The sequence below is a fragment of the Mustela lutreola genome, chromosome 2 (assembly GCF_030435805.1).
Source record: "Mustela lutreola isolate mMusLut2 chromosome 2, mMusLut2.pri, whole genome shotgun sequence".
In the NCBI taxonomy this organism is placed as follows: Eukaryota; Metazoa; Chordata; class Mammalia; order Carnivora; family Mustelidae; genus Mustela; species Mustela lutreola.
The window spans coordinates 184,508,266-184,534,476 of NC_081291.1; the positions used below are offsets into that span (position 1 = coordinate 184,508,266).

General features: G+C 34.0%; 1 protein-coding gene across 2 annotated transcripts in view; it reads right to left on the reverse strand.

The window, feature by feature from the left end:
* Nucleotides 1-26,211, reverse strand: part of ZNF654 (zinc finger protein 654) — an 80,497-nt gene that overhangs the window by 19,833 nt on the left and 34,453 nt on the right. The window contains exons 3-5 of one of the 2 annotated variants that reach the window (XM_059164424.1): nucleotides 15,735-15,816; nucleotides 3,106-3,241; nucleotides 305-507 (exon numbers count right to left, since the gene is read on the reverse strand). In XM_059164424.1, the coding sequence (XP_059020407.1) occupies nucleotides 305-507; nucleotides 3,106-3,241; nucleotides 15,735-15,816 (421 nt within the window). Of the gene's footprint in view, nucleotides 1-304; nucleotides 508-3,105; nucleotides 3,242-15,734; nucleotides 15,817-26,211 lie in introns of those variants that run through there. The other variant, XM_059164425.1, reaches the window with a different exon arrangement.

Below are 26,211 nucleotides of genomic sequence, written 5' to 3' on the forward strand. Positions count from 1 at the left end.
AAAAAAACAAGATTAACAAATTTTTATTAAAAATCCTCGATTTTTATTTAACCTCTTATCTATCACAAGAAGCTCACCATGAATAATAAGCACTGATGAATGTTTTGTTAATTGCATCATTTGTTAATATCAAATTATCTAATTCAACAGGAGCTTAAAGAATGGTGCCAATGAGAACACATCTAGATAACATAATCTTACAATCTCTGGTGTTACTGCAAAAGGAATTTAACAAGAAAGGGCTACTTTTCTTATTTTTGATAAGGTTAAAATAGTAATAGGCAAACATAATCTCAAACATTACCTCCCGGAATAGCTGATCTTCTACAGGTGACATAAACAGACATGTGAAGAGCGCTTGATGGAAGTACAAATCTTTGCTGATTTCTGGGTGATTTATACAAGATTTAATAAGAGCCATTGCTTCAGGTATGCGTTCACAAGCAATTAGGTATCTGGCACGTAGTTCAAAGAACAGTGGATTTTCAGAACTTAAATATTTGTTCACTATATTAAAAAGAAAACAGAGACTTATTACTCTTGAGATTCTCAAGGTTGTCTGAAACTTTACCACTAACATGTGGTATCTAAGTAGTAAGTAGTTATTTAATTAAATAGCATATTCCTTAGTAGGAGTTTATTTGTGACAAGAATACTCAGTTATATAATTGGAAAAACAGAAAGAAGAGGAACACCAAAACAGTGCTTAAGAACTATTAATTTCTTTTCGGTCTAAAAAGTGAAAAAAAAAAATTAAAAAGAAAATAAAATGAAATATTCTTTTTTCAGTTCACTAATATGTTAAAATGTTTCAGATAACATCGGATCTGGAATTTCAAGTCTATTATGTACTTAATTTTTTTTTACTGCCTAATATTTTCACTACTGTAAGATTAAAAGGCTGACTCCTATCATTAAAACCACATTGATTTAGATTAATTACAGAGAACAGTAATTTGAATTAATGAAAATGTAATATATTTTATTACTTTTTAACAAAAAATTAACTCGACAGTAGTGCCAAATAGAACTGCTTATTAATATATGCTCATGTGTCACTAAGAATAATTACTAATACTTTTTTTTTACACAATTTAAAAATCTATAAACACCTTTTATCTATAATCTATAAACTAAGTTTATTTAGACCTAACAACAACCTATGACAGGTATCATATCATAGTACTTCTTTAACAGATCACAAAACTGAGTCTCAGAGAGGTCAAATGACTTGCCCAAGGACAAAGAATAAGGGGTAGAACAGGGATCCATATTTCAAATCCAAAGTATTTTTATTAGTCGTGATGTTTAATCAGTAGCTCCTAAAATGCCTATGAGTAATGTTTTATTTGGGCTTCAACATTTGCCTTGCAGTTCTGTTTACTGTATATGATATAAGCAGACAGTGATTTGTCTAATTAATGCAAAGATAAATTTCAGACTGGTCTTTACCCTAAAGTCACCAACTAGAGGAGAGTCATCCATATTTATCAGACTCTAGAGCAGCTTTTCCCAAAGTGAAGTATGTTAGTGGAAGTATGAAAGTATGTACATAAGGTATGTACAAAGTATGGAAGTATGTACATAAGGACTAGAGAGAGACAGATGCCAAAAGCCCTTATACCAACCAACAACAGAAATGTTCCAGCTCTGTCAGAGAAACCTCAAAGCTACCCTAAAAGTCCAAACAACCTCTCCTCTGTTCTCACTCCTTTTGAAACTCTGTCTCGCTCCTGTCTGCTCTGGCCACATTTCCCAGTCTCCTCATAGTTTTCCTCAGTCTGTCACCCTTGCCTTTCCTATATGGACTCAATACTTTTCCTCAGTGGTCCAACTCTTTCTCTTCAGTTCCAACTTCTTCCCTCCTCAGTTTTTTATTCCTTTCTGAAACCCTCCCATCAAGTTCCAGTCTCCTTTGTATCCCCTGGGTATTTACCACTAAACCAGTATCATATCTACCGTAGCCTCCTTACCCACCACTTTGCACTATTTCTGGTCTTCTCTCTTTCTTCATCTTCTCCCATATCTGTCACAGTCCTCCACATTTGTATCTGGGGTTGGCTTGCTCTTAAGCTGCACAAGCATAGCCCCTTCTCCCCCACCCCCCCAACCTGAGACAAATGGAAAGATCCTAACCTGCTTAGCATAAAATGTGATGTGGAATAAGGTCCAGACCAAGGTCTGAATGGTTCCAAGGCTAGGAAGTCTTGTCTTTTCCCTCTGGCCATCTTATAATTGCACTTCATGGGCTCTCCATGCCTTCAAATGTTCTCCATACATTTTTGCTTATACTACTGCTGAGTTTACATTCTAAATTTGGTGACCAAAATGTTCTGGGGCTCAGGAATAATATGGCAAACATTTTTAAAAAGAATAAACTGGAAGTAATTGACAGAGCCTATTGTCTCAAAGGAAATTTTGGCCCACAGGAAATACTGCGGATCTAGGTTGAAGAGGAGGTGATGTCAAAGAAGTATGCAGGGCATTAAGGGGAACTTCAATTAATGGATGAAGTTTGGGAAATACTGCTCCAGAGTGTTTGGAATTGAAATTTACTTATTCATTCAAATAGTCACGCATTCATTTAATGCATTCATCATGTGGTCATTCATTCAGTTAACAAATATTTATATTGAGCACCTACTCTGTCCCACCTACTCTGGGCTGGGTAGAGGATATGCAGTAGTGGTGATAAAAACTGGTGGAGTTCCAGCCCTCACAGAGTTTCCTGTATAAGGGAGATTCCATGTGCTTAATTAAGCAGGGTGATTTTTTAAGGGTGTTTGTTCCTACTTAAATAGATTTTTAAAATATAACAAGTGGCAAAAACAAACTATAAGTAACATCTGGATAGTAAAAGTGTTAACACTCTGAATTCCCATTAGAATAAACGGGAAACTACTGGAAATAAATGTACCTAGTCTGGTGTCAAAAGTCATTCTTGGGCCAGGTTAGTGTAACAATTTAAACACACTTCATGTGAAAATACATTACTCTTATTCAGTATTAGAAGATAAAGAAAAATCACTATTACTGCTCTAATTAGAAATAAGTTGCGCTTGCTTCTCACAAATGTTGGTTTGGATTTTGAGTCTCCTGAAGTACCTATCTCCTGAGATGCTGGCTGGGCTTTAAGAACAGCTTGCAACACTGGATCTTCCCATGGGCCACCATCTCTAATGATTCGAGTCACCAGTTCCAGATTCACATTTCCATATCTGCGGAGGTGATTCTGGCATTCCTAGGAGAGAAAAATCATTTTGGCTTTGTGAATTTAAGGGGTTAAAAACTAAACTTGATCATCCTTGTCAATAAAATGACTGATGGTCAATGAGGCGACTATTAAATTATAAAAGAGAAAGGGTTGCTATAGTAACCTAAGTAGGGTGTCAAAACCCCATCAGTACACAAATAGGCTTTAATGCCAAAGGTTACGGGGAGTTTTTACATAATTGGACTTAGAAAATCCAATTATAATAGGGATGAAGTGTAACCCAAGGGAAAAACTTAAGGGATGCATCATTTCTGGGAAAAGAATCAGGTTGCGAAATGTAAGGGGAAAACTTACAGGATGCATCATTTCTAGGAAAAGAACCAGGTTGCAAAAACGTAAAACTTAAATGTTGAGTTAAACTTATGTGAGGGCTCTTAAAGCTTCTGTTAACAATGGCAAGCAAGAGCCTGACTATAAAAAGGAGGTAGAGGGTCCCTGTGCAATACAGACTGTGGTTGGCACGTAGACACAGATCCCCTGCTCTGATCGCAAATGTATACTCTTGAGTTATGCTGGAAGGCTGGAAGATGGAAAGTCTATTGCATTTTGTTGTGTTAGCAGATCTGTAGTCTTGGGATGAACAAATAAATGGCAGACTGAAGGAATGAATCCAACATATAATACAAAACTTTGCATTCATTTTACGATAAAGATGCACTGATAAATTGGGCATTGACTGATAATTTGTCTATACATTTTCTGGGATTTTTTAAAAAGATGTTTGAAATATTTTTAGAGAATCCATTATATTAGACTCATGACTATATTATGAATTATGTAACAAGTTTAATTTGTAAACAAATCTTAATATTTAGGAGAATTTGGCCAACTGAATTTAAAAATATGACTTATTAGATTTAGATTTATAAAATTTAATTGTTTGATTAAGCTTTTTAAATTCATTATACACCCTGGTTGTTGTTTTTGAAAATGTTTCAAGGAATTTAATTCGATAATTTTAAAAGATTAACTGAAAGCCTAAGGAAGGTATGACTAGATTTATTTTTTTTTAAGTGCATAAACTGGGCTTATAGCCTTAGAAAAGAATAAGATATTGAAATTGGCAATGTTAAAATCCGAATAAACTGCACATCAATTACAATACAATTGCCAAAATTTCTTTCTGTGCTCAAAAAATCCCTCAGACGCTAAAAACATAGTAACAGTTACAAAGCAAAGCTTCAGTATAAAACAATACGACATTACAAATCTTACCAGGCTACATATTCAAAGTGGCAATAAATACTTTGCTTTTATATGTCATGTTCTTTCATCATCTGACTGTTACAAAGTGGTAACTACATGCCACTTTTTATTCCTTGTTAAACTAAACAAAAAGAGCTTTTATATGTTTTATAAGACAATAAGGCAGTAGAAGAAATAACAAGTTTCAAGATAAAGAATCATTTAGTCAAAGAAGTCAAAGGATCATTAAGTCATAACATGAAAGTAAGTTTATGTTCTAAAAGTTAGAGTATTTCCAAATTAAAATGAGCAAGCAAGCAAGCAAACAAAAACTGTGTAAGTAATGGGCAAGTTACTTAACCTCTCTGTGCTCCTTCAGTTAACTCATCTGCAGAACATATACTAAAAACACCTACTTCACAGGATTGTTGTGAGGTTTAAATATACAGTACTGATAAGTGCTTAGTACAGTGCCTGGCACATAGTAAGGACTTAATAGTATTTCTTCTAGTATTCTGCATACCCAAATGCCTTAGCATAAAATTATTTTCTGCATTTCCATGTGTCAGCATGTTATAGTATTCATAAAAATAAGGTATGAAGTTTTTGATCAGCAATGATATGTTTTAAACACATGGAACATAGTAAAAATCTGTGGTAACAATTTATAATTTAAAACAATCATCAATTTCAAACCTAAAGGTAAACAAACTTCTAAATTACTCTAGACACACATATTGCTACTCCTAAAATTCAATTACTGTTAAGCTGGCTTTGGGATAAAAGCACAAGAGATAAGGTGAGCTGGATGCTAGCCCCTGTATCACTGCTGAGCTTTAGCTTTGCTTCTGAGCTCTTGGACAGCCCATCTTTCTAGCTATCTTATAGTAGGTAAGATACCAATCATACAGCCATTAGCACTATGGGACCTATACCCGGAATTGGGCTACGTCAAGATAAGGTACAGTAGGTCTATTGCTAATTTCCTACATATGGCTGACAAGTAAGAAATACTTGGAGGTCTTGTTAAAAAAAAAAAAATAAAATCAGATTACCAAGCACCAATTCAAACATACTAAATCAAAATTTCTAGAGAAAGTCCTGATAAACTGTATATTTAAAAAGCCCCACCCCAACATCAGCTTTGGCATACTTTTTAATTGTACCTACATTTAGAGTATATTTTCATAAATGCTAATACTAGAAATTACACACTTGTATTCCTACCAACCCTTCTATTAAAAATCAGTCAATTAGCTTAAGTTCATTTTTCTAAGATAAAGATTATAAGGTAGAGTTTTGTTTCTTTGTGTATGTGCACATCTTAAGTCAAGTGCACCATATTTTGGAGGCCACTTTTATGAGAAATAGCTCTGGACAGGAAACAGGGATGAAATGAAGATTTCATTTTGGTGTATTTAAAAAGACATGGAATACAAGAGAACAAGTAAGTCTGTATCTATCTTTTGGCTCCCCATTCCTTAAATAATACGGTGGCTTCTATGGATGAAATGTAATTTAAAAGCCTTGAAAGTAAAAAAAAAAAAAAAAAAAAAAGGAAGCACTTAAATCACTATAGCATTCACAACTTATCTTTCCTATATATACATATTATATATTTTTTAGAATGTTTAATTAAAAACGTGCACCTATATATTAACCTAATCCTTTATTTATTCATCTGTCTACTATTGTTGATATCCACCACACAGTGCTAAATGTAATTCCCTCAGAAACTTCCTTTCAACCTTGTTTTTGCCAAAGGTAGAGAGAAAACACAACTCCTTCCCTGACTCTTCCTTCAGAATCTATTGCTTAATGTATGGGCTTAATGTTTTGTTCAGAAGAATTTTCTTCCCTGAACTTGCTGCCTCTTTAGAACTGGCAGCAGTTGTCTGGCCATACCATATACCTGATCTGAACTCTTCTCTGGCAGCTTATAGTGATTACATTCCTTTTTTTTAATAGCATAAAATTCTTAATGCCCAACTTCATAATTAAGGAACTCTGGATGTACCTTCCTAACTCATTCACATATTGTATATGAATCCTTTCCTCCAGCTTCATCTCATCCATGTCTCTTAGATTCATCATGCACTGTCTTGCTTACACTTTTTCTCATTATCATTCTCTTTCTCCTTCAACTTCCTATAAACCTTATCTAAACCTTCCCATAAACCATTCCAAATACCTTCCTATCCTCTCATAGTCCTACTTTTCCCTGAGAAGCCTCTACTAGCTACCTCAATCCATAATAAACTTAATTCCTTCTCCTGCGGTACTGAAAATGCGTACCAGTCCACTCTTCTAGTAATTACCACGTAAAAAGAGGCCCTGAATTATTAAAGGTTGACATCTTACTTCTTAGGTAATTAAAAGCATCTTCAAACAGAGCCAAGAAAGGAAAGGTATATCAGAGAAGATATATTCTCAATAATTAACTTTTTAATTATGGAATCCATGGAATCAGAAGCACTCTGCAGTATTTGTCTTATTTTGAATGAAATGCATGTTCCAGAGTAAAATTATAGAATACCATGTTAAATTCATTCATAAAATAAGCTATTATAGCAAATCAAAAGCAAAAATATATTAAAAAGGTCTTCAATGTGGTCAATGTTGTAGAAACAGAGCTTTTAAAATAAAGTAAAATCTTTACAATACTTTGAAATAAGATATGATCATATCTTTTATTTATCACACTGTATTTGGTTATCTTATGGCAAAGCATTTTAAAAAGTTGCAAAATTTAAAGATGTTATGTAGTTTTCTTTCAGCAAAAGACAACGTCACACATGTGCTGTTCTTTTCTGTGGTAAGTTCCTAAGGAATATTTACCTCATGTTTTTAAAAAATAATCATTCTGAGTTTGTCCATAGAAAGAAGACAGTGTAACAGTGGAAAGGTTACTGCTTTTCAAAAGAAAGTTCATATGGAGAAAATGATTTAAAATGAATGTTTGGAAGTTGTCTGCATTTTTACATGTTTGCTGTTACCAAAAATCAGCATGTCACCTATGTTTGTATATGTGACCTTAAAAAACTTAAACTAGAGTTTTTAATTAAAAAATCTTTCAACTGCAGCATTTTAATAGGTTTTCAATTCATATGTTAAAAATGGTATCAAGAAAACACTGATTTCCATAACAACAGAAATTTACTAAGTCACATTTCAACAATTCTAAATTTAGTGGAACGAATTTAAAACTGAGTATCATAGTTTACAAGATTTTGCTTAGATCTACCAAAAGGTGTCTTTTTCACCTATGACAGCTATTAAAACCAAGTATCAGAGTAAACTGAACCAAAATCAGACTGAATTATTATATGACCAAGTGTTAAAATTTTTCAAAATAAAAACATATTCAGTCACACTTCTGTCATTAGTTTTTACACTAACATTATTTTACTTTTATCTTTTAAAAATGTTTGTTTCATAATGTATAGAATGTTAGTAAATGTATGCAAAAAAACAAATAACACATGTACTGATATGTATATATATTTTTAAAACCTAGATGGCTGTCCTATCAGAAGTCTAGAGAGTCCTGGTTTTACATATTATTTGTTCTCACATTGGGTTTGGAATCTAACATAAAACTCACTGTCTTCTACTGATCCTACTATTATATCAATTTTCTTTATTATCTGATGTACTTCTTCCTGTTATTTCTACTGTTTACACCCTAGTGTAGACCTTTATCTGCTATCATTTAGATAACCACATTAATTTCTTCTTCTTCTCTCTTCTCAATAAATCTTTGGAAGGTCTCAAAATGTTAGGTCACAAAGCAGTTCAGTATAAATAAAACACTTCTTTAGGGGCACATGGCTGGCTCATTTGGAAGAGCATATAACCCTTGATCTCAGGGTCATGAGTTCAAGCCCCATGTTTGGTCCAGAGATTACTTAAATAAATAAAATTTTTTAAAAAATTTCTTTAGACCTGTTGTTTTGACATCTACACTGCTGCAAATACATGATTATATCAATTCAATTTAAATGGATATTTAAATGTATGTAATTGTTCCCTGTGTAATACATAATTACATTTTTATACATTTTAAAAATCTTAAGTAGTAAATGTAAATGTCACAAATTAGCAATTGGGAGTTTTACCTGAAGGGGAAGTCAATAGTAAGTACAGCACAACCTTTAACTGAGAGCATAACCAAATTTCAGAATTGGTGACTGCCATGCTAATAAAAGCACAACACTACTACTAACATTTTTAAATTGGTAAGAAACTAATATGGCCAACAGAGAAGTGCTACTGTAATGATTCTAACCTGTAAGATAGACCCTGATGCAGAATTAAGGTGTATGCAAGATTTCCTTGAGTACAGGTTCTCACACAAAGAGAGAAATATAAAATCTGTCAGCAGAAAAGAGCCAGCAGACTTAGTCAAGAACAGGTCACAATACTGGAAATGCTACAAATTGGGCAAGTTAATCTCCAATAAACATTACTGAATGGATGGATGAATGAATGAATCTCTGTGTCTTTCATTTCATCATGTGTTTGTTAGACTGGATTTAATGACCTTTAACAGTTCTTTACAGCTAAATTTTCTATGATTTCTATGGAAAAACATAAAATTAGTACTTCAAGCACTAATATGCTCACAATTCTAGTTATGTATTCGGACACTACAGAATCATCTTTCACTGATCAATGAATGCTTTGACGATCCTAATGCACTTTCAGAGCTATTTTCAAACTATTAATCTTATCATTGATTTTGAAGGCACTTACATGCCTGCTCCTGACAACACAAAATTTTAAGATGCTCAGAATATAAGATCTTTGTTTATAGTTGCATCCTGTGGTATGAATAACTATCAATGCAGTGTCTAGTACCTGCTTTTGAGATGACTGTCATTCCATGTGTCAGGGTATACTGGCCTTTCCTGAGATACACAACTTATGTATGCTGACAGCCTTATCTTTTGGAGGCTTGCTCTTGGTCCCTTGAGCTTAACTGTCTCAAGTTTATTTATTGTATTATGCTTGAAATAACTCTGGCTCTTAAATCTCTTCAAAGTGATCACAGAACTTCAACAGTTGATGTATTGTTTCCTTCTCAGATTATTAAAAAAATTATAGAGAAAGTGAAAATATTTCTGAGGTAGTAAAATATAAGAATTATTAATAGGAGTAACAATTTCAAACATATAAATGACAGTGAAAAAATATCAACGCTTTACCCATTTCAACACAAAATTTATCTAAGGAATACATTTTTTATAAAATGATTTCAGAATCTGAAACTTTAATTTTAACACCAGTCTTTTTCATTCCCAGTGTTGAATATGTGGAATACTTGTCAAGCATGTTTCTCTCACAGATAGTGAAATCTTTTCCCTTATATCTTTCTCACACTTAAGCAGACTTCAATTTATTTTTCTATACACTGTTAAAGTAGAATCCACAAGTAAATATTCAGTGGTTTCATCTCATGAATGCATTTGTTGATCTGTCCCCCATCTTACTTATAGTAGTAATCAATGGACCATGTTGTAAATTTCAGAAAATACACCTCATTGTTTCTTGTTTTTCAGAGTTCAGCAATGATGATACATGTCTAAGAGGGATTTTTTTTTAAAAGAAAGAAATGCCTATGGACTTATTTATCCTTCATTTGTACTGGCAAATATATTCATACTAAGGGCTACGACTACTAAATGCTGGAGACAGAGGAGTGAAAGTAGCCGCTGCCCATGAGCTCTAACAGCATAGTTGGAGAGACTTATCAAACCAAAACAGAATAGAAAGGGATTAGTGTTTCAGTAACAGTAGAAAAGCTTGTGGTGGGGGGAGTAGGGTGGCATCATATGCAGTCAAAATGGAATTAAGCAGAGACAGGAGAGAACTTCTATCAGAGAAGAGAAGAATATGTGAACACAATTCTGAAACTGCTCTTCAAAATGTCTTGATATTAAGTTGGTATGATCATATTCTCTAAAAGCATTTTAACCAGTACTACAAAGATGGTTTAAATACCAGGATTAGGATTTAACCAAATTAAGTCTTTGGGCAATTTATTCCAAGTAGTCTAGTTAGTGTATGGCACTACTCTATATGGTTATATCAGCTTAAGTGCCCCCCAAATATACCTGATTCTTCCTACCTTCCTTACCTCTATCCAATCAATACCATAATCTGAGATTTTGGTTCTGTTATCATGTGTGTGCTTATATATTCTTTTCCAGAATCATTTCTAACATAAAGAATTTTCATTAAAGCCATATTAACAATAATCTACAAGTTTAGTTTCCTCACATCAGTCCCATTTTTTTTAATTCTATAACAACTGTATTTATAAATTCTTTGTTTTGACCATTTCTAAATCAGCTGGCATACTTTTTTTTTTTTTCCTGATAAAAGTCTTACAGTTGCTTTGTTTTTCTAGTATTTGAGCTATTTATTTCTGTTGCCCTCTCTCATAAACTACAGGGCTTGGCAGATTATTATGTAATATTTTTTCCCTTCAAAAACTCCACAGACATTATTTATTTATTCCAGTGTTTGTTACAGTGGAGAGTGGAGAAGTTCACTGCCAGCCTCGTTTTATTTTTTCCCTTGTGAGAATCCTGTTTTACATGAGTTCTCATTTGTAGAACTTTCCTTTATCCTAAAAATTGAAGACATTGTACAATAAGATATGACTGCATGTAACTATGGAATGAAAATATATTTTTAGAGATCTGTTTCCTTCACTGATTGAGTTTTTTTCTGGAGCTAATCTGCTGTTGATCACCTACTTTTAATTTAGAAGTTTCATCTCCATACAGTATTTTAACTCCATACATTCTCTGGGATGGTCTCTTCTTTACAATTTCACTTCCAGTTTCATGGAGGGTACCCTGAACTCAACCACAGAAAGAACAAAATTGATCCTTTAATGGTCTTATTACCTAAACCATGTACTGATGGTAACTGGCATTAATCTCTTTATTCATCTTTACCTAGAATATCTAGAACAGAGAGCTGTTTTACTCATGGGTAAATAGGTCTCTCTGACTCCTTTAAGCTCAACCAAGACAGAAGAGAAAGGGTTAAGTTTACTTTGTTATTTGTTAGATCAATGGCCCATCAGGCAGTAAAGAGAAAGCTACAATGGGAGACAACCATAGCTCTTTGAAAAACTTTCTAACCTCTGGGTATTGGGGCAGGCTGCATTTAGTTTGGGTCATTTTCTCAATGGAAGGAATGCTTTCGTGGAGAGCCATACATCCTATTTTGAATACTGATAGCTTAGACGTATCAGTATTCCTGCCCTGTGGGCTCTTCTGCATACCTGGTGCACTTTTAGGAAGGACCAACAAGAATGAGATTGGCCATATACCTAATGGCCCACCATCTGATATTTCTTCAGTTTCCACTGTTACAAGCTGATAGGGGTATGGGGCATTACTGGAAAGCATTCAGAAGGCCTCCCCTCTCCCCTTTTTAATCACATTCAGTTAAACAAGTACTGTTTGGTTTATCACTTGAGATGGATTTATCCCTGAGGGCTTGATATAGATCCTGATCCTAGTTTCCAACATTCATTAGGAATTCTGTTCTCATGTTATTTTTGTCATTTCACTTGGAATCTAAATTTAATTACATTAATGGGTTTTGGAGACCCAGTGTATGAATTCAATCACAAGCCTATGGAAAGCTCACCAATGAACAGATTAAAGATAATAAGCTGGTAGGCTCACCATGTAAGAAATGTATCATCATCTTTGAGGTAAAGAAAAACTACTGAAGATAAAAATTAAGAAATCAAGTTTTAGGAAGTTAGCAAATGGAACACCTGGCTCTAAGAATGAAACTTTCTCTTGGAATAAGGTAGAGGAAAACTTAAAGTCAATCAGTAACAAGATTTAAAATTTCTACTTGAGAAACTCAGATTTTAGGAGATCAGAAATTCATTAAAGAAAAGAGTATCTTAAAAATAAACTAAGGGCCAGGTTTTGGTTTTACTGTGAAAACGGAAATCCAGGTAGTATGACTTCAGAGCCCATACCCTGACAGGAGAGATAATTAACTCAAATCCAGCAAAGATTGCTAATTCCTTGTTAACTCAAAATTGTGGTGTGGGGATAAGCACCAGAGTCATCATTTCTGAGTGATAGAAATGCAGACTCTCAGGCTCCCCACTCCAGAACTACTGAATCAGTATCTGCATTTTAGCAAGATTCCCAGGTATATTAAAGTAGGAGCAACATTATGTTTGTCCTACTTACAGTAGAAGAGAAAGCGCAAGCTCTTAAGCTTGTACAAATCTTTATGAAAGATGGACAGTAATGAACCCCTTGGGGAAATAGGGTTTGCATTAGAAAATATAAAAACATTCCAAAAAGTGACATTGGGATTATCACTGGACTAGCAGAGGTAAGTCAAAAGCGTGGGGAATTTACAGAGCTTAGCAAATGCAAAAGTTTCAGTAAGTGTACATGATGAACTACATGTTGGCCCTTTGTGCATCGCTAAAGGCACAGGCCAGAAAACACCAAGTAGCCACAGCTCAGTTCAGAAAATGGAGGATGAAAGATGATGCAATCTCTCCTGGGAAGGAGGAGTTAGAGGCTTAAGAAAATTCAGAATAGGAAGAAAGAAGGTGGAAGTAAGAAGTCATAGCATGGCAGAAGTGGCACAAAGATTTTAAAAAACGAAAGAGAACAAAAGGAGGGGTGGGTTTAGCAATTGAGTAGGAGACAGGAAACAGTACAAAAACAAGAACTCTTCCCTGAGGAATTATTCTGAAAATGAATTGAAAACCCTGCTTAAAAAAAAAAAAAAATTCCTTCACAGATGTTATGATTTCACACATTTAAAACATAATTCAAATATTGTCTTTCACCTACTTTACAAACACTTCAGCTGTTCCCATTATCAGTGCTCAGTTAACATCTTCATGAGGCATTTCTTGACTATCTCATTTAAAACTGAAATTTTCCTTCCCCAATAAAACCTGCCAGCATTCCCTATCTCCCTGCCCTGCTTCATTTTCCTATGAGTCATTTGTCACTTTCAAAATACTCTCAAATATATGAAGATTTGATTTATTGTCTTTCTCTCTTTATACTAGAATTAAATTCCACAATAGGAGGGGTTTTTTTCTGGTTTTGCTTACTACTATTTTTCCCAGGGCTTAATGCCTATATACTGGTAACCAAGTAAGTATTTGCCTAGTAAAAATTCAAGAATGGAATGCCAAAAACACAAGTGTCAAGGAAAAGTGGAATGGAAAATTACAAAAGTTTTAAATACTGAATATAGACTTCAGAGTGTAAACTTCATAATGGGGCACCTGGATGGTTCAGCTGGAAAAGCACAGAACTCTTGATCTTGAGGTCATGAGTTCAAGCCCCACACAAGAGTATAGAGATTACTAAGAAAAAAAATAAACTTAAAAAAAAAAAGCTCCATGAAAATAGGTATTTTTACTTCTTTTGCTAAATATAAGAATGGATAAAGTATAGTGTTTAATATAATATACTTTGTTTTACTGATTCTAAGATACATTTTTTCCCTATTTCTACAACTCTAAAATCAGAATATGCTTTATAGTCAATGCTGTCTTAGAATCCAAGTCAGCCTGGTAATGATCACAATGTTGTTGTCATTCTATATCCATGCACATTCAAAGAGACATCCTGAAAACTGGCAAAAAGGTATACTGGTGACTCAATAAGATCCAAGGGACTAGCACTCTTTGAATTTGTGGGAAGCAAACAGTAAGAGAAGGGTATAGAGCAATTCATATAATTTAACAATACTCTGAAGCAGAAGTCAAAAGCTGGCTGGTTAAAAGAACCATAAAACCAGCTTAAGCTTTTAAAAGCCCAGTGCCAATAGCTTTTAGCTCATTTATCAACTATTTTCGGAAATGCTTCCTCATCAACACGTTTGATGCCACTGAAGACAAAATGGTAGAGAAAAAGAGAGTGACTGAGTGGAAAAAACAAATCTAGAGTCAGATTCTGAACGTGAAGAAGTTTAGATATATCTTAGCCAATTAAATCTGCTTCTAATTTTCCTATGTCTATGTATGCACCAGAGTGGGCAATCATAAATCTATTTTAATGCAGCCTAAAAGATTTATTTCAAAAGTACAAAATAAATATTCTAGATGAGAGAAAACACTGCATGACTCTTCTGTTACTATGCTGATCTCCTTCCTAAAGATGGACAATACTCCTAGTTGACTTAAAGCCTCTCTTATTAAACACATGGCAGGAATAAGTTTAAAATGTCTAAAAACTTCACCCCTAGAGGGAGCTCAAACTACATCTTCCTTTATTCCACCCCAGAGAATGATGATGGAATTACAAGGACATATTAGTTGCCAGAGTACTAGATACTGCTTCCCAAGTATATGGTAAAAAGATCAAATGATCAGGGCGCCTGAGTGGCTCAGTGGGTTAAAGCCTCTGCCTTCGGCTCAGGTCTTGATCACAGGGTCCTGGGATGGAGTCCCACACTGGGTCTCTGCTTGGCAGGGAGCCTGCTTCCCCCCACCCCCAGCCTGCCTCTCTGCCTACTTGTGATCTCTGTCTGTCCAAAAAAAAAAATAAAAACAAAAATTAAAATTAAAAAGATCACATATCAAATGTTCTTGCATCTACAGGTCTTTGTTTTGTTTGTTTTTGTTTTTTTGCATCTACAGGTATTTGTTTTGTTTGTTTTTGTTTTTTTGCATCTACAGGTATTTGTTTTGTTTGTTTTTGCTTTTTTGCATCTACAGGTCTTTGGATCTTTGTCATGCTCTTCCGGATTTACTTTCTCCTCCCATATAGCATGTGTTTTAAAAAAAAAAAAAAAAATGCTTCCGATCTTGGGAAGGCTATTGAGAAAATAAATAAATATATGAGAAAATCAGGATACATCCAAAGGGAAAAGGGACATGGGACAAGCAGCCTGCTTTTAGGCTAGGCAAGAAGAGTCCTTTATTACTAGGGCTGAGTTCTACATGGGGCTTTGAAACCAAAGCCTATAGCAATAAAACACGTGAGTGTATGTGCAAGATGTGCTTAGGGTGGTAGCAGCAAGCTCTGGTCTAGCAAATGTGGAACTGGAATGTTAATTTGAACTGCTTTTAGAAATAGAGCTGAAAGTTAATTTTAAGAACCTTCTTTTTCTGCTAGTAAAATACATAGGATCCTAACCATTGCCATCTTAGTAAATATAAAAACTTAAAAGCAATAAATAATCAATATACCATGTTTAGGGGAAGAATAAGGCATATGTTAAATGTACACAAAATGCTAAGTTTTTTTACCTGGAATGATCCAAGAATATCCTTTAAGGGCTCTTCATAAAACTCATCTCTTCCAAAGAACAGCAGCAACTCAAAGAAGCTCCTAGAAAGAACAAGTGAATAATAACTTCCATTGTTTCTTTACGGTTTGGGTTTTGTTGTTGTTGTTTGTTTGTTTGTTTGGCCCCAATTTAAAATATTCTCAAGAGATTAAAAACTATGTAATATCAGATATTTAGTTTTTAAATAGCCAGATTTGAATCATAACACTGATCATTTAAGATTCATGTTAAGTTTTTAGTAAACTTTTAAATGTCCTCAAAGAAAATACAAAGAAGTATACTGAAGTTCTAGAACTATAAAATGAACAATTACATTACTCATGCCTACCAGTGTTCACAATGCAAAAAAAAGAAAAAAAGCAATGTTGTATCAGGTGGCAAAAATGTTGCTACACATGTCAAGATGATTTTAAATGGGTCCAGTTTCACCCTGGTACAATGGGCCCCTTAGAAAATTCAAAATCTAATTTTCTTCAGATGGATATAAAGGATGGAAAATTAACATGAAAGTATAAGAAAATTAGAAAGTCACTCATGCAACATTTATATTATAGTAGTATCACCAATTAGGTATCTAATAAACAACACATGGGTTCTCAAATTCTGGGCTTACCTTGATTATCCCACTCATAACAGACTGCCCAAAAATCTGTGGTTCCTCCTTTTTAAATAATTGTTTTTGGAAAACACTGTTACTAAATACTTTGTGTTTTTAATAATTTATACTTCATATAAGAAGATATATGACTTATTTCCTAACCACGAACATGAAAAACTATGGAAATTATTTAGTATTACTTAGCAGTCCTAAAGTAGAACAAGTGACAAATAACTCGGAATCTTTAGATTTTAATTACCTACAAGATCTTCAACTAGGAATACCCATTTTTTTACTCACTTTTTGCCTTTAATCCAAACTAATCTCTAAGAATGAAGTTTTTTAGAATGCAAACATATTATGAGACTATATAGTTTTTAAAAATTATGTATGAGCCCCAAGTATTACACAGTAATTAGAAAGACTTCTAAATATAACATAATAACCATGCCCCATATTTTATAAAACTTTACTTAAAATTTTTAAGTGTCAACAGACCAAAAACTACAAAAGCAATCAAAGCAAAATGATACAGTGAGAATCTCTGTTTAAAAGCTAAAACAAGTAATAGGATCTATACTGGGCATGGAGCCCAATGCAGGGCTTGAACTCATGACTCTGAGAAAAAGACCTGAGCTAAGATCAACAGTCGCTAAGATCAAGAGTTGGACACAACCCAATAAGCCACCCAGACACCCCTGAAGAATTAATTTTTTAAAAAGCTAACCACCTGGTAAAATACTAAGAGAAGACTACCTCACACACACACACAAAAAACCACAAGTGATTTTTTTTTTCAAATATGAAAAGATGTGCGACTTTACTCAAGTAAGTGATGAAATACATTTTCTATCGTATTTACAAAAATGAAAATGTTGATATATTTTACAATGGCTCTGATGTAGAGAAACAGGCTCTGATATCTTGTTGGAGGGATGGTAAGAGGTACTACCTCTCTTAAAGGGCAACACAGTAGTAGTCATCAGAAAATTTACAATACGCACATAATCATTTGACTTAGCAATTCCACTTACAAAAGCAAATCAGCCAAATATACACAAATCAGCTCAAAGACATTGAGGGACATGCATCCACAAATGATTTGTAATAGCAAAAGAATAGAAACATGCTAATTGTCTACCACAGGGGACTGGGAAAATAAATTACAATACACCCAGACAATGAAATATAATGCAAATGTTAATGAGAATATTAGAATACACTTAAATCTATATGAACAGATAATGGGAAAACTCTAAGATATACTGTTAAGAAAAAATGCAGAAATATATTAATTACATTATCATTTGTGTGATAGAATGGAAAGGATAGAGGACACAAGAATATCAATGCATATTGTCAAACTATCTAGATGGATATGCAATAAACTGGTAAAACAGTTGAGTCCACATGAGTAAAACAGAACTTGGGAGCCAAGAATGTAAAGAATTATTTGTCATTTTTAACCCTTCTGCAATTATTTATTTTACTATCAATGAATATGAAAAAAGCCCCATCAATGTACCTCTGGAATCTTCTCTATCCGTATTAAGCCATTAAAATTCACATCTACATCATCTTTAAACTTTAACAGACTCTTCCTATCTCCAGTCTTGCTATTCCACACTTACTTAAAAGTACATGTTTTATACAGCTGCCATTGTTATCATCCTAAAACACAGAATGGTTTGACTACTTAACAGACTTCACAAACTGCTGTTTGGACTGACACACTTATTTGTATGGATAAAATATTTTGAAAAAAAATTTTAATTAGTTGCTAATATATAAAAACTTTGCTACTTCAGATTAAATCTAGGTTTCTCTGGGCTCCTAACAAACAGGAACCCCTATACCACAGGGTTTGCATCTCTCTATGATAAAATAAGCTGAGCAATAACTGCCTTTACACAGAACATGAACCTCCTTTCCAACCCACCAGTCTCCATCCACCTCTCCCACATACTAGCTGCTTTTTTTTTTTTTTTACTATCATTCCCTTCCCATTCCATTTAGGTATTTGAGATTGTTAATCTACAACAGGAAATACAAATTCCTTGTCATGAAATAAGAACTTTTATGTCTGACTCAAAACTATACTTACACACAGAGCTTTTATGAGAAATTTCATGCTCTCCAATCACAGCAAGGTTCTTCCCATTTCCTTAACTTCTATGCTTTTAAGGTCTTTGGATCTGTTGCTTCCTCCAGACCAATTTACACAATTTTACCTAAGAATCTGGTCTAAAATGCCCTTCCTTCTCTCCAAATATATAGCTAATTCTGTACTATCATAGTATTGTACTTCACATACATATTATAACCTGATGAAACAGAGGCATTATAAATTTGCACTAAGTAGAAGGGAAAGGGATTGTATCATTATGTTGAGTAGAAGAGTACTGACTGGTAGGGCAATTAGTCATATCAAAAGAGGGAGAGAGATAATAAAGGCTTTTAGCAGAAATAAAATGTGCTATGAAATATATTTAGATATCAGTATGCAGACGCAATGTGACCTTGTACAGAATCCAAAAAAATATGCAGAATTATATGTCTGAATTATGTGAACATGAAAGAGGAGCCAACATTACAAAAGAGAGATCTGTGTATGCCCCACTATCAGCTACCTCAGTAACAAGGCCCAACTCCATGATAATGATATTAAAATGTTAAAATTACATGCAAAGTAAGAGTAAATAAAAACAAATCTAGCTAGCTCTGCCTTAGGGCTTCAGGGAAGTAAACAAGTATTTATGTGGTAGTGAAATCACTAGGGGAAAAAAATCTAGTTATACATAGAAGTAGAAACTTCAAGTTTTAAATCTGTTGTATTTCCCATTGACTGGAATAAAGGATCAACTAAATGTTTAGAGATCAAGTTACCTAACCCTCATGGAAGAACTGTATAGTGGAGGAGGAGTCTAGAACAGAACAGAGGACCCGAAAATATACGTGGCAGTCTAGAGGAGGGCTGGCAGAGGACTGTCCACCCACAGGCTAAATCTGACCCAGTGATAGCCTACTGAATAATGCATGATAAGAATAGTTAGCCATATTTAAATTGTTAAGAAGAAGAGGAGGAGGAAGAGGAAGAAGGGGAAGGGAAAGAAGGAAAGAAAAATGTGGAGTAACTTTTTGTGACAACTAAAAATTATATGAAATTCAAATATCCTATCAATAAATAAGGTATTATAAGAAAACAACCATACCCATCCATTTACATATTGGCTGTGGCTGCTTGCATACTACAATGACAGAACTGAGTAGTAGTAATAGAAAACTTATGAGCTAAGCCTGAAATATTTACTGTCTGGCCCTTTACTCGCCCATGGTCTACAGCCACAGTGTTTGGGTTTCAATCTCAGTTCCACCGCCTTCTTGATATGTAACCCTGGGCAAGTCACCTAATGGCTCAGTGCCTCAATTTATTTGTTTATAAAACAGAAACAATAATAATAACTACCTTTTGGAAAGCACTTAGAACAATCTCTGGTAGTGCTACTGATGCTTGCTAATAATATAATACTGTTAATTTTTATTATTAAGACTGCCATCAAAGTTCTTCCTTCAATAATCTAAGAGGAGGGACACCTGGGTGGCTCATCAGGTCATGATCCCAGTGTCCTGGGATAGAGCCCTGTATCAGACTCCCTGCTCAGCAGGAAGACTGCTTCTCCCTCTCCAGCTCTCCTGAGCTTGTGTTCCCTCTCTCGCTATTTCTCTCTGTCATAAATAAATAAAATCTTTTTTAAAATAATAATAATCTAAGAGCAAACATAAGATCTTCATAGATACGTTCTTTGGTATGTACTGTCAATTTTGTTGAAACATTAATTTTTTCTTCACTTAGATTATGCAGATTTTCAAGATATTGGCTAAATATCATTGAAGGGTTTCTAAAAATTTATCATTGTATGTCTATATCCATTTTTAATTTTGAATATGATTAATACAATGTTTAATGTTTGTATAATATATTTAATATAATACTTAATATTACCAGTCTATATACTAATCAATTTATAATTAACCTTAGTCCAAGTTATGAGTTAACTAAAGTTCATTTACGTAAATTAAAATTATTATTCAAAGTAGAATCACTTAAATGAAATGATTTCTATAAAAACATAAATTATACTGAGACAAATACATGATAAATTGCATGCCTCTGAATTTAAAAAATTATACCATATATAATCATACTTACTTGACTTGCATCAATCAGTATACTGTTATGAATTATGCAAGTTTAAATAACTAGAGTATTGGTACAGTCCCTATTTATGAAACAAACTATTCTGCCATCAGGAGCTTGGAAGTCAGACTATATTTTCTCATCTATTACAAATAGTAATAAGAAGATACCAGGTTTCCTCAAAATAGGATATATATAGTAGATTATCTGGGAGTTATAATGAGAATTACTGTTCTTTTTTGGGTCTCCAAAGCATGTACATAATTTTCATCCTGCAATACACAAATGTGGATTTATGTGTTTATCTACCACAGGAAAATTCCATTTAAGTATGATGCTTAACTTTCCAAATGCAAGAAATCCACTTACTAATATAGAATACAATGTAGAAAGACAAAGAAATAGAAAACAAAAGCAAGAACTGGAGATACAAGGAATGGAATGTGTATATGTCTAATTATATACTTGCACACACAAAAAGAGAGAAATGGGATAAAGACAAAAACAAGATAAGACTTTTTCAAATTGATGAAAAATACCAATCCTCAGATCTAGAAAGCTGAGGAAATCCCATAAGGATTAATAAAAATAAGTCTATACCTAGCTAATCACAGTAAACTATAAACCATCAAATACCAAAAAAAAAAAAAAGTATAAACAGCCACAGAAAAATAGAAACTGCTTTCAGATAGGAAATTAAATTATCAAGAAGGATCAGGATGAAGATTAGTAAATATACAGGTTACAAATTTTGACACCATGAAGAAATAATCTCATCTGGGCTTTAAAATACAGCAAAAAATATGACATACACAGCACTTAAGCTAGAAAGAGAAGTTTTAGCATTAGTGTTCAGTGTCCTTGGACTGGAGGAAGGTAAAGAACACATAAAGTATACACTTGAATAAGTTCAGCACTGAATTCTCCTTAATTTAAAAATTTACATACAATTAAAGTACTTGCAAATTTTTGTGGAGGTAGGCGAGTTTACTATCTAGAAAGCTGGTAGAAAAACCATGAAACAGCAAGAGCAATGAAAAGGAGCTAGCCAATATGAAAACATTTTGTAAAGCCTCCATAACTGAACCATCACTGTACTGACAAGTGAACAAATAGCCTAATGAAATGAAAAATCCAAAAATAGACAAATTGCATGTGAAAAGCACGTACAGGACAAAAGCAGCATCTCAAATTAGTAGGGAAAAAGTTGATTTCTTCAAATTGAATAGTCAAATGTTATAAGACAAAACTGATTCTCTCTTGCTTCCAAATTAAGAAAAAATTCCAAGTGGATCAAAACTTAAATATAAAAAATTAAACATTACAAATATCAGGAAATAATTCCCATACAGACTGATTATAGACAAATCATTTTCCTTTAAATTATTCTTAACTATGATTCAAGTAGCAAGAGCAATAGAGAATAATGACAGATTTTAATTACATTTTTGAATGTCTAACAATACAAACAACATAAACAAAATCAAAAGATAAATGAAAAAATAATGGTTTGTAAGGATATGCAAACAGATGTTCAACTTCACTCACAATAAGAAAAATTCAGATTAAGGGGCACGTGGGTGGCTCAGTCAGTTAAGCAACCGACTGTTGGTTTCCACTCGGTTCATGATCTCAGGGTTGAGAGACTGAGCCCCATGTCGGGCTCTGTTCAGTGTGGAGTCTGCTTGTCCCTCTCCCTCTATCCCTCCCTCTGCTCTTGCTCTCTTGCTCTCTCAAATAAATGAAAAATCTTGGAAGGAAGGAAGGAAGGGAAAAGAAAAAACACATGTTAAAAATACAAATTAAAACTACACTGAAGGATGTCTGGGTGATGCGTCCCAGGTTAAGCTGGTTGAGCATCCAACTCTGGATTTGGGCTCAGGTCCTGATCTCAGAGTTGTAAGATCAAGCCCTGCATTGGGCTCTACACTCAGCATGTAGTTTGCTAAGGAGACTCTCTCTTTCCCTCGCCCCTCCTGCTGTGCTCTCTCTTTCTAAAATAAATAAATCTTTTTAAAAAATATACTAAAACGCCATTTCTCCTTTGTTAGATTAATGAAAATTTCACACAATATTGATAAAATAATATTGGTGAGGTCGAACGTAAACAAGGACTAATTTTGTGGGTACGAATGCAAAATGGTATGAGCTGTTATAGAAAGAACTTTGGACTACTTAGGAAATTTACCTCACCTATTTATTCTTTGACACAGATTCTAGGAATCCACGCCAAAAATCTACCAGCAAAAACAAAGTACATGCAAAAGGATATTAATCATAGCACTATAACAGGAAAATAAAGGAAACGATCCAAATATATATTAGAAGATATGATTGAATAAACTGGTACATCTACCCAATAGAATACTAGGAGGTAATACAGGGACTTGAATTAAATTTTTTTTTAAAGGTTTTTATTTATTTGACACAGAGATAGGGAGTACAACTAGGCAAAGCAGCAGGCAGAGGGAGAGGGAAAAGCAGGCTCCCTGCTGAACAGGGAGCCCAAAATGGGGCTCAATCCCAGGACCCTGGGATCATGACCTCAGCAGAAAGCAGCAGCTTAACCAACTGAATCACCCAGGCGCCCCTTGAACTGAATCTTTATCTCCAAAGAGTAATCTCTTTAAGTTAAAAAAAAAGGGGGGGGGGGTAAAGTGTGTAAAGAGTAAACAAAGTATACATTAAAAGTGCATAGGAGTATGTTTATGTATCTGTTAGTGAATCTTGTTTTTCTATCCAACCCAACCAACTTGTCTTTTTAATAGATTTAGACCATTTACATGTAATATGATTTTTTATGTGCTTGGACTAAAACCTCTTCTCTTCATAATTGTTTTCTATTTGTTCTGTCTGGTTCACTATTGCAGTGACCTCTTCCATCTATTTTTGGATTGAGTGCATTTGTAATTCCATTTTATCTCTACTTAGGCTTAATATAGCCATGCTATATTCAATGTTTTTCATGATTACCCCAGAATTTACAATATGTATCTTTAACAAATCCCGGCATGCCTTCAAATATTATGCTGCTTTAGGTATGATATAATAATCTTTGTGCTACTCTTGTCATTCATTTTCATTTTAAATATGCTATAAACCAACAGTGCTTCACTACAGTTCTTGTTTTAAGTCTCGGCATTTAGAAAATGGCATTTAGAAACTGGCTGCCAGTTTCTGTTAAGTTGGACTGAGACACAGTTACATGCATTCTTTTATGTACTGTCTATGGCTGCATTGGTGCTGTAAGAGCAGAGTTGAGTAGTTACTACACCCTACAGTCTGCAGATCTTAAAAAAAAAAAACCCAGCCCTGGGGCACCTGGGTGGCTCAGTGGATTGGGGCCTCTCCCTTCTGCTTAGGTCATGGTCTTGGAGTCCTGGGATGGAGCACCGCGTTGGGCTCTGTGCTTAGTGGGGAGCCTGCTTCCCCCTCTCTCTGCCTACTTGTGATCTGTCAGGTAAGTAAATAAAATCTTAAAAAAAAAAAAAAAAAGGCCCTTTAAAACAGTATTTGCCAACCTCTGCTTTAGATGGTTACATTTTACAGTCATTAAAAGTAAGAAAGTTCATTTTTATATTTATCTTCAGTTTTTATCATTACCAGCTCTCTTCATTTTTGGGGGTAGATTTTTCTGTCTGGCATCATATCAGTACTATTATCTTTTGATAGTTCGGGTCTTCTGAGAATGAGTAGTTTCAGCTTCTGCTTCCCTGAAAACATATTTAATTTTCTTTCTTAATTGGAGAGTTATTTTTTCTTTCAGCACTTAAAAGATGTCACTTCATTGTATTCTGACTGGCATAGTATCTGCGATGTCTGCTGTATTTCTTTAGTCTTCTAAATCAGGTAATGCCTTACTCTGGTGGCCTTCAAAATTTCCTCTCTGATTTTCAGAGTTTGAATTTGATGTATCTTGGTGATCTGGGTGGTAGGCCAAGGTGTATATGTTTAAAATTATCCTGGGGCACCTGGGTGGCTCAGTGGGTTAAAGCCTCTGGGATCGAGCCCCGAATCAGGCTCCCTGCTTCTCTCTCTCTCACTCCCTGCCCCCCAGCTTGTTCCTTCTTTCACTGTCTCTCTGTCTGTCAAATAAATAAAGAAAATATTTTAAAGAAATAAAAAAATAAAAGAACACATAATGATGCTTTCTAAAATAATTTTTGAGAATGCTTGGCTGGCTCAGTCGGTAGAACATGCAATTCTTGATCTCAGGATTGTGGTTTGAGCCCCACATTGGGTATAAAGATTACTCAAAAATAAAAATCTTTTTATTTTTATAAAGAAATTTCCCAAGTTAGGTTAAAATCATAAATCCAAAGAACCAAAAAGTTTAAGGTCAATAAACATGAAGGAAACTATACAAGGCAAATTATAATCAAATTTCTTAAAACCAGGAATAAATTTCAAAAGGTACCAGTAAGAAAATGAAGACAGGCCATAGAGTATAAGTATTTACTATCACTTATCTGATACTGAATGTATAAACAGAATACAGAAAAAAAAAAAAATCCTACAACTCAATAAGGCAAAAAATCCAACTGAAAAATGGACAGAAGATCTGAATAGACACATTACCAAAGAAGATAAGCAATAGCAAGTAAGTACTCAAAAAGATGGTTGCCATCAACAGCACTGAGAAAATACAAATTAAAGCCAAATTGAGATACCACCACACAACTATGAGAATGGCTATAATAAAAAAGACTAAATAGATCAGGGGTTGCCTTGGGCTGAGGAGGGGACGGGGGATCGGCTGTAAATGAGCAAGAGGGAACTTTCTGGTGTGATGAAAATGTAAAACTGGACTGTGATGATAACTGCACAACTCTATACATTTACTAAAAATTATCAAATTATACACCTAACAAAGCATGAATAATATGAAATTTTATCTCAATAAAGTTATAAATTAAAAAAAAAAAAGATCAGATACCTAGAAATGGGAAGGAGTGGGAATGTACAGAGAAAACAAGACTGATGATATGCTGATAAATGTTGAAACTGGTGATGGGCAGGACAGTTCATTATAATATTCTTTCTACTTGTTAATAGGTTTGACAATGGTCATTAATTAAAAAAATTTTTAAATCACATATTGACAAAGGTATAGGGAAAAAGGTACTCTTAAACTGCTGGCAGCAAAAGAGACAGTTGATGAAACCAAAAGACAATCTATAGAACAGGAGAAAATATCTGCAAATGTCTTATCAGATAAAGGGCTAGTATCTAAGATCTATAAAGATCTTATCAAACTCTGCACCCTTTCTCTAACTTCTTTCAGTTAGCAAAATGCCTTCAAGGTCCATCCATGTTGTCACAAATAACGTGATATCTTCTTTTTTTGTGGTATATATATGAGATACATACATATTATGTAATATATATATATCAATTACATATTCTTTATCCATTTATCCATCTATGGATGCTGAGGTTCTTTCCATGTCTCAGCTTTTGTAAGAAATACTATAATGAACTTGGGTATCAATATCTTTGCAAGATACTGGTTTTACTTTCTTTGGATAAATACCCAGAAGAATTGCTAGATCATATAGTACTTCTACTCTCAGTTCTCTGAGGTACAACACACCTTTTTTCATAGTGGCTGCAACAATTTACATTTCCACAAACAGGGCA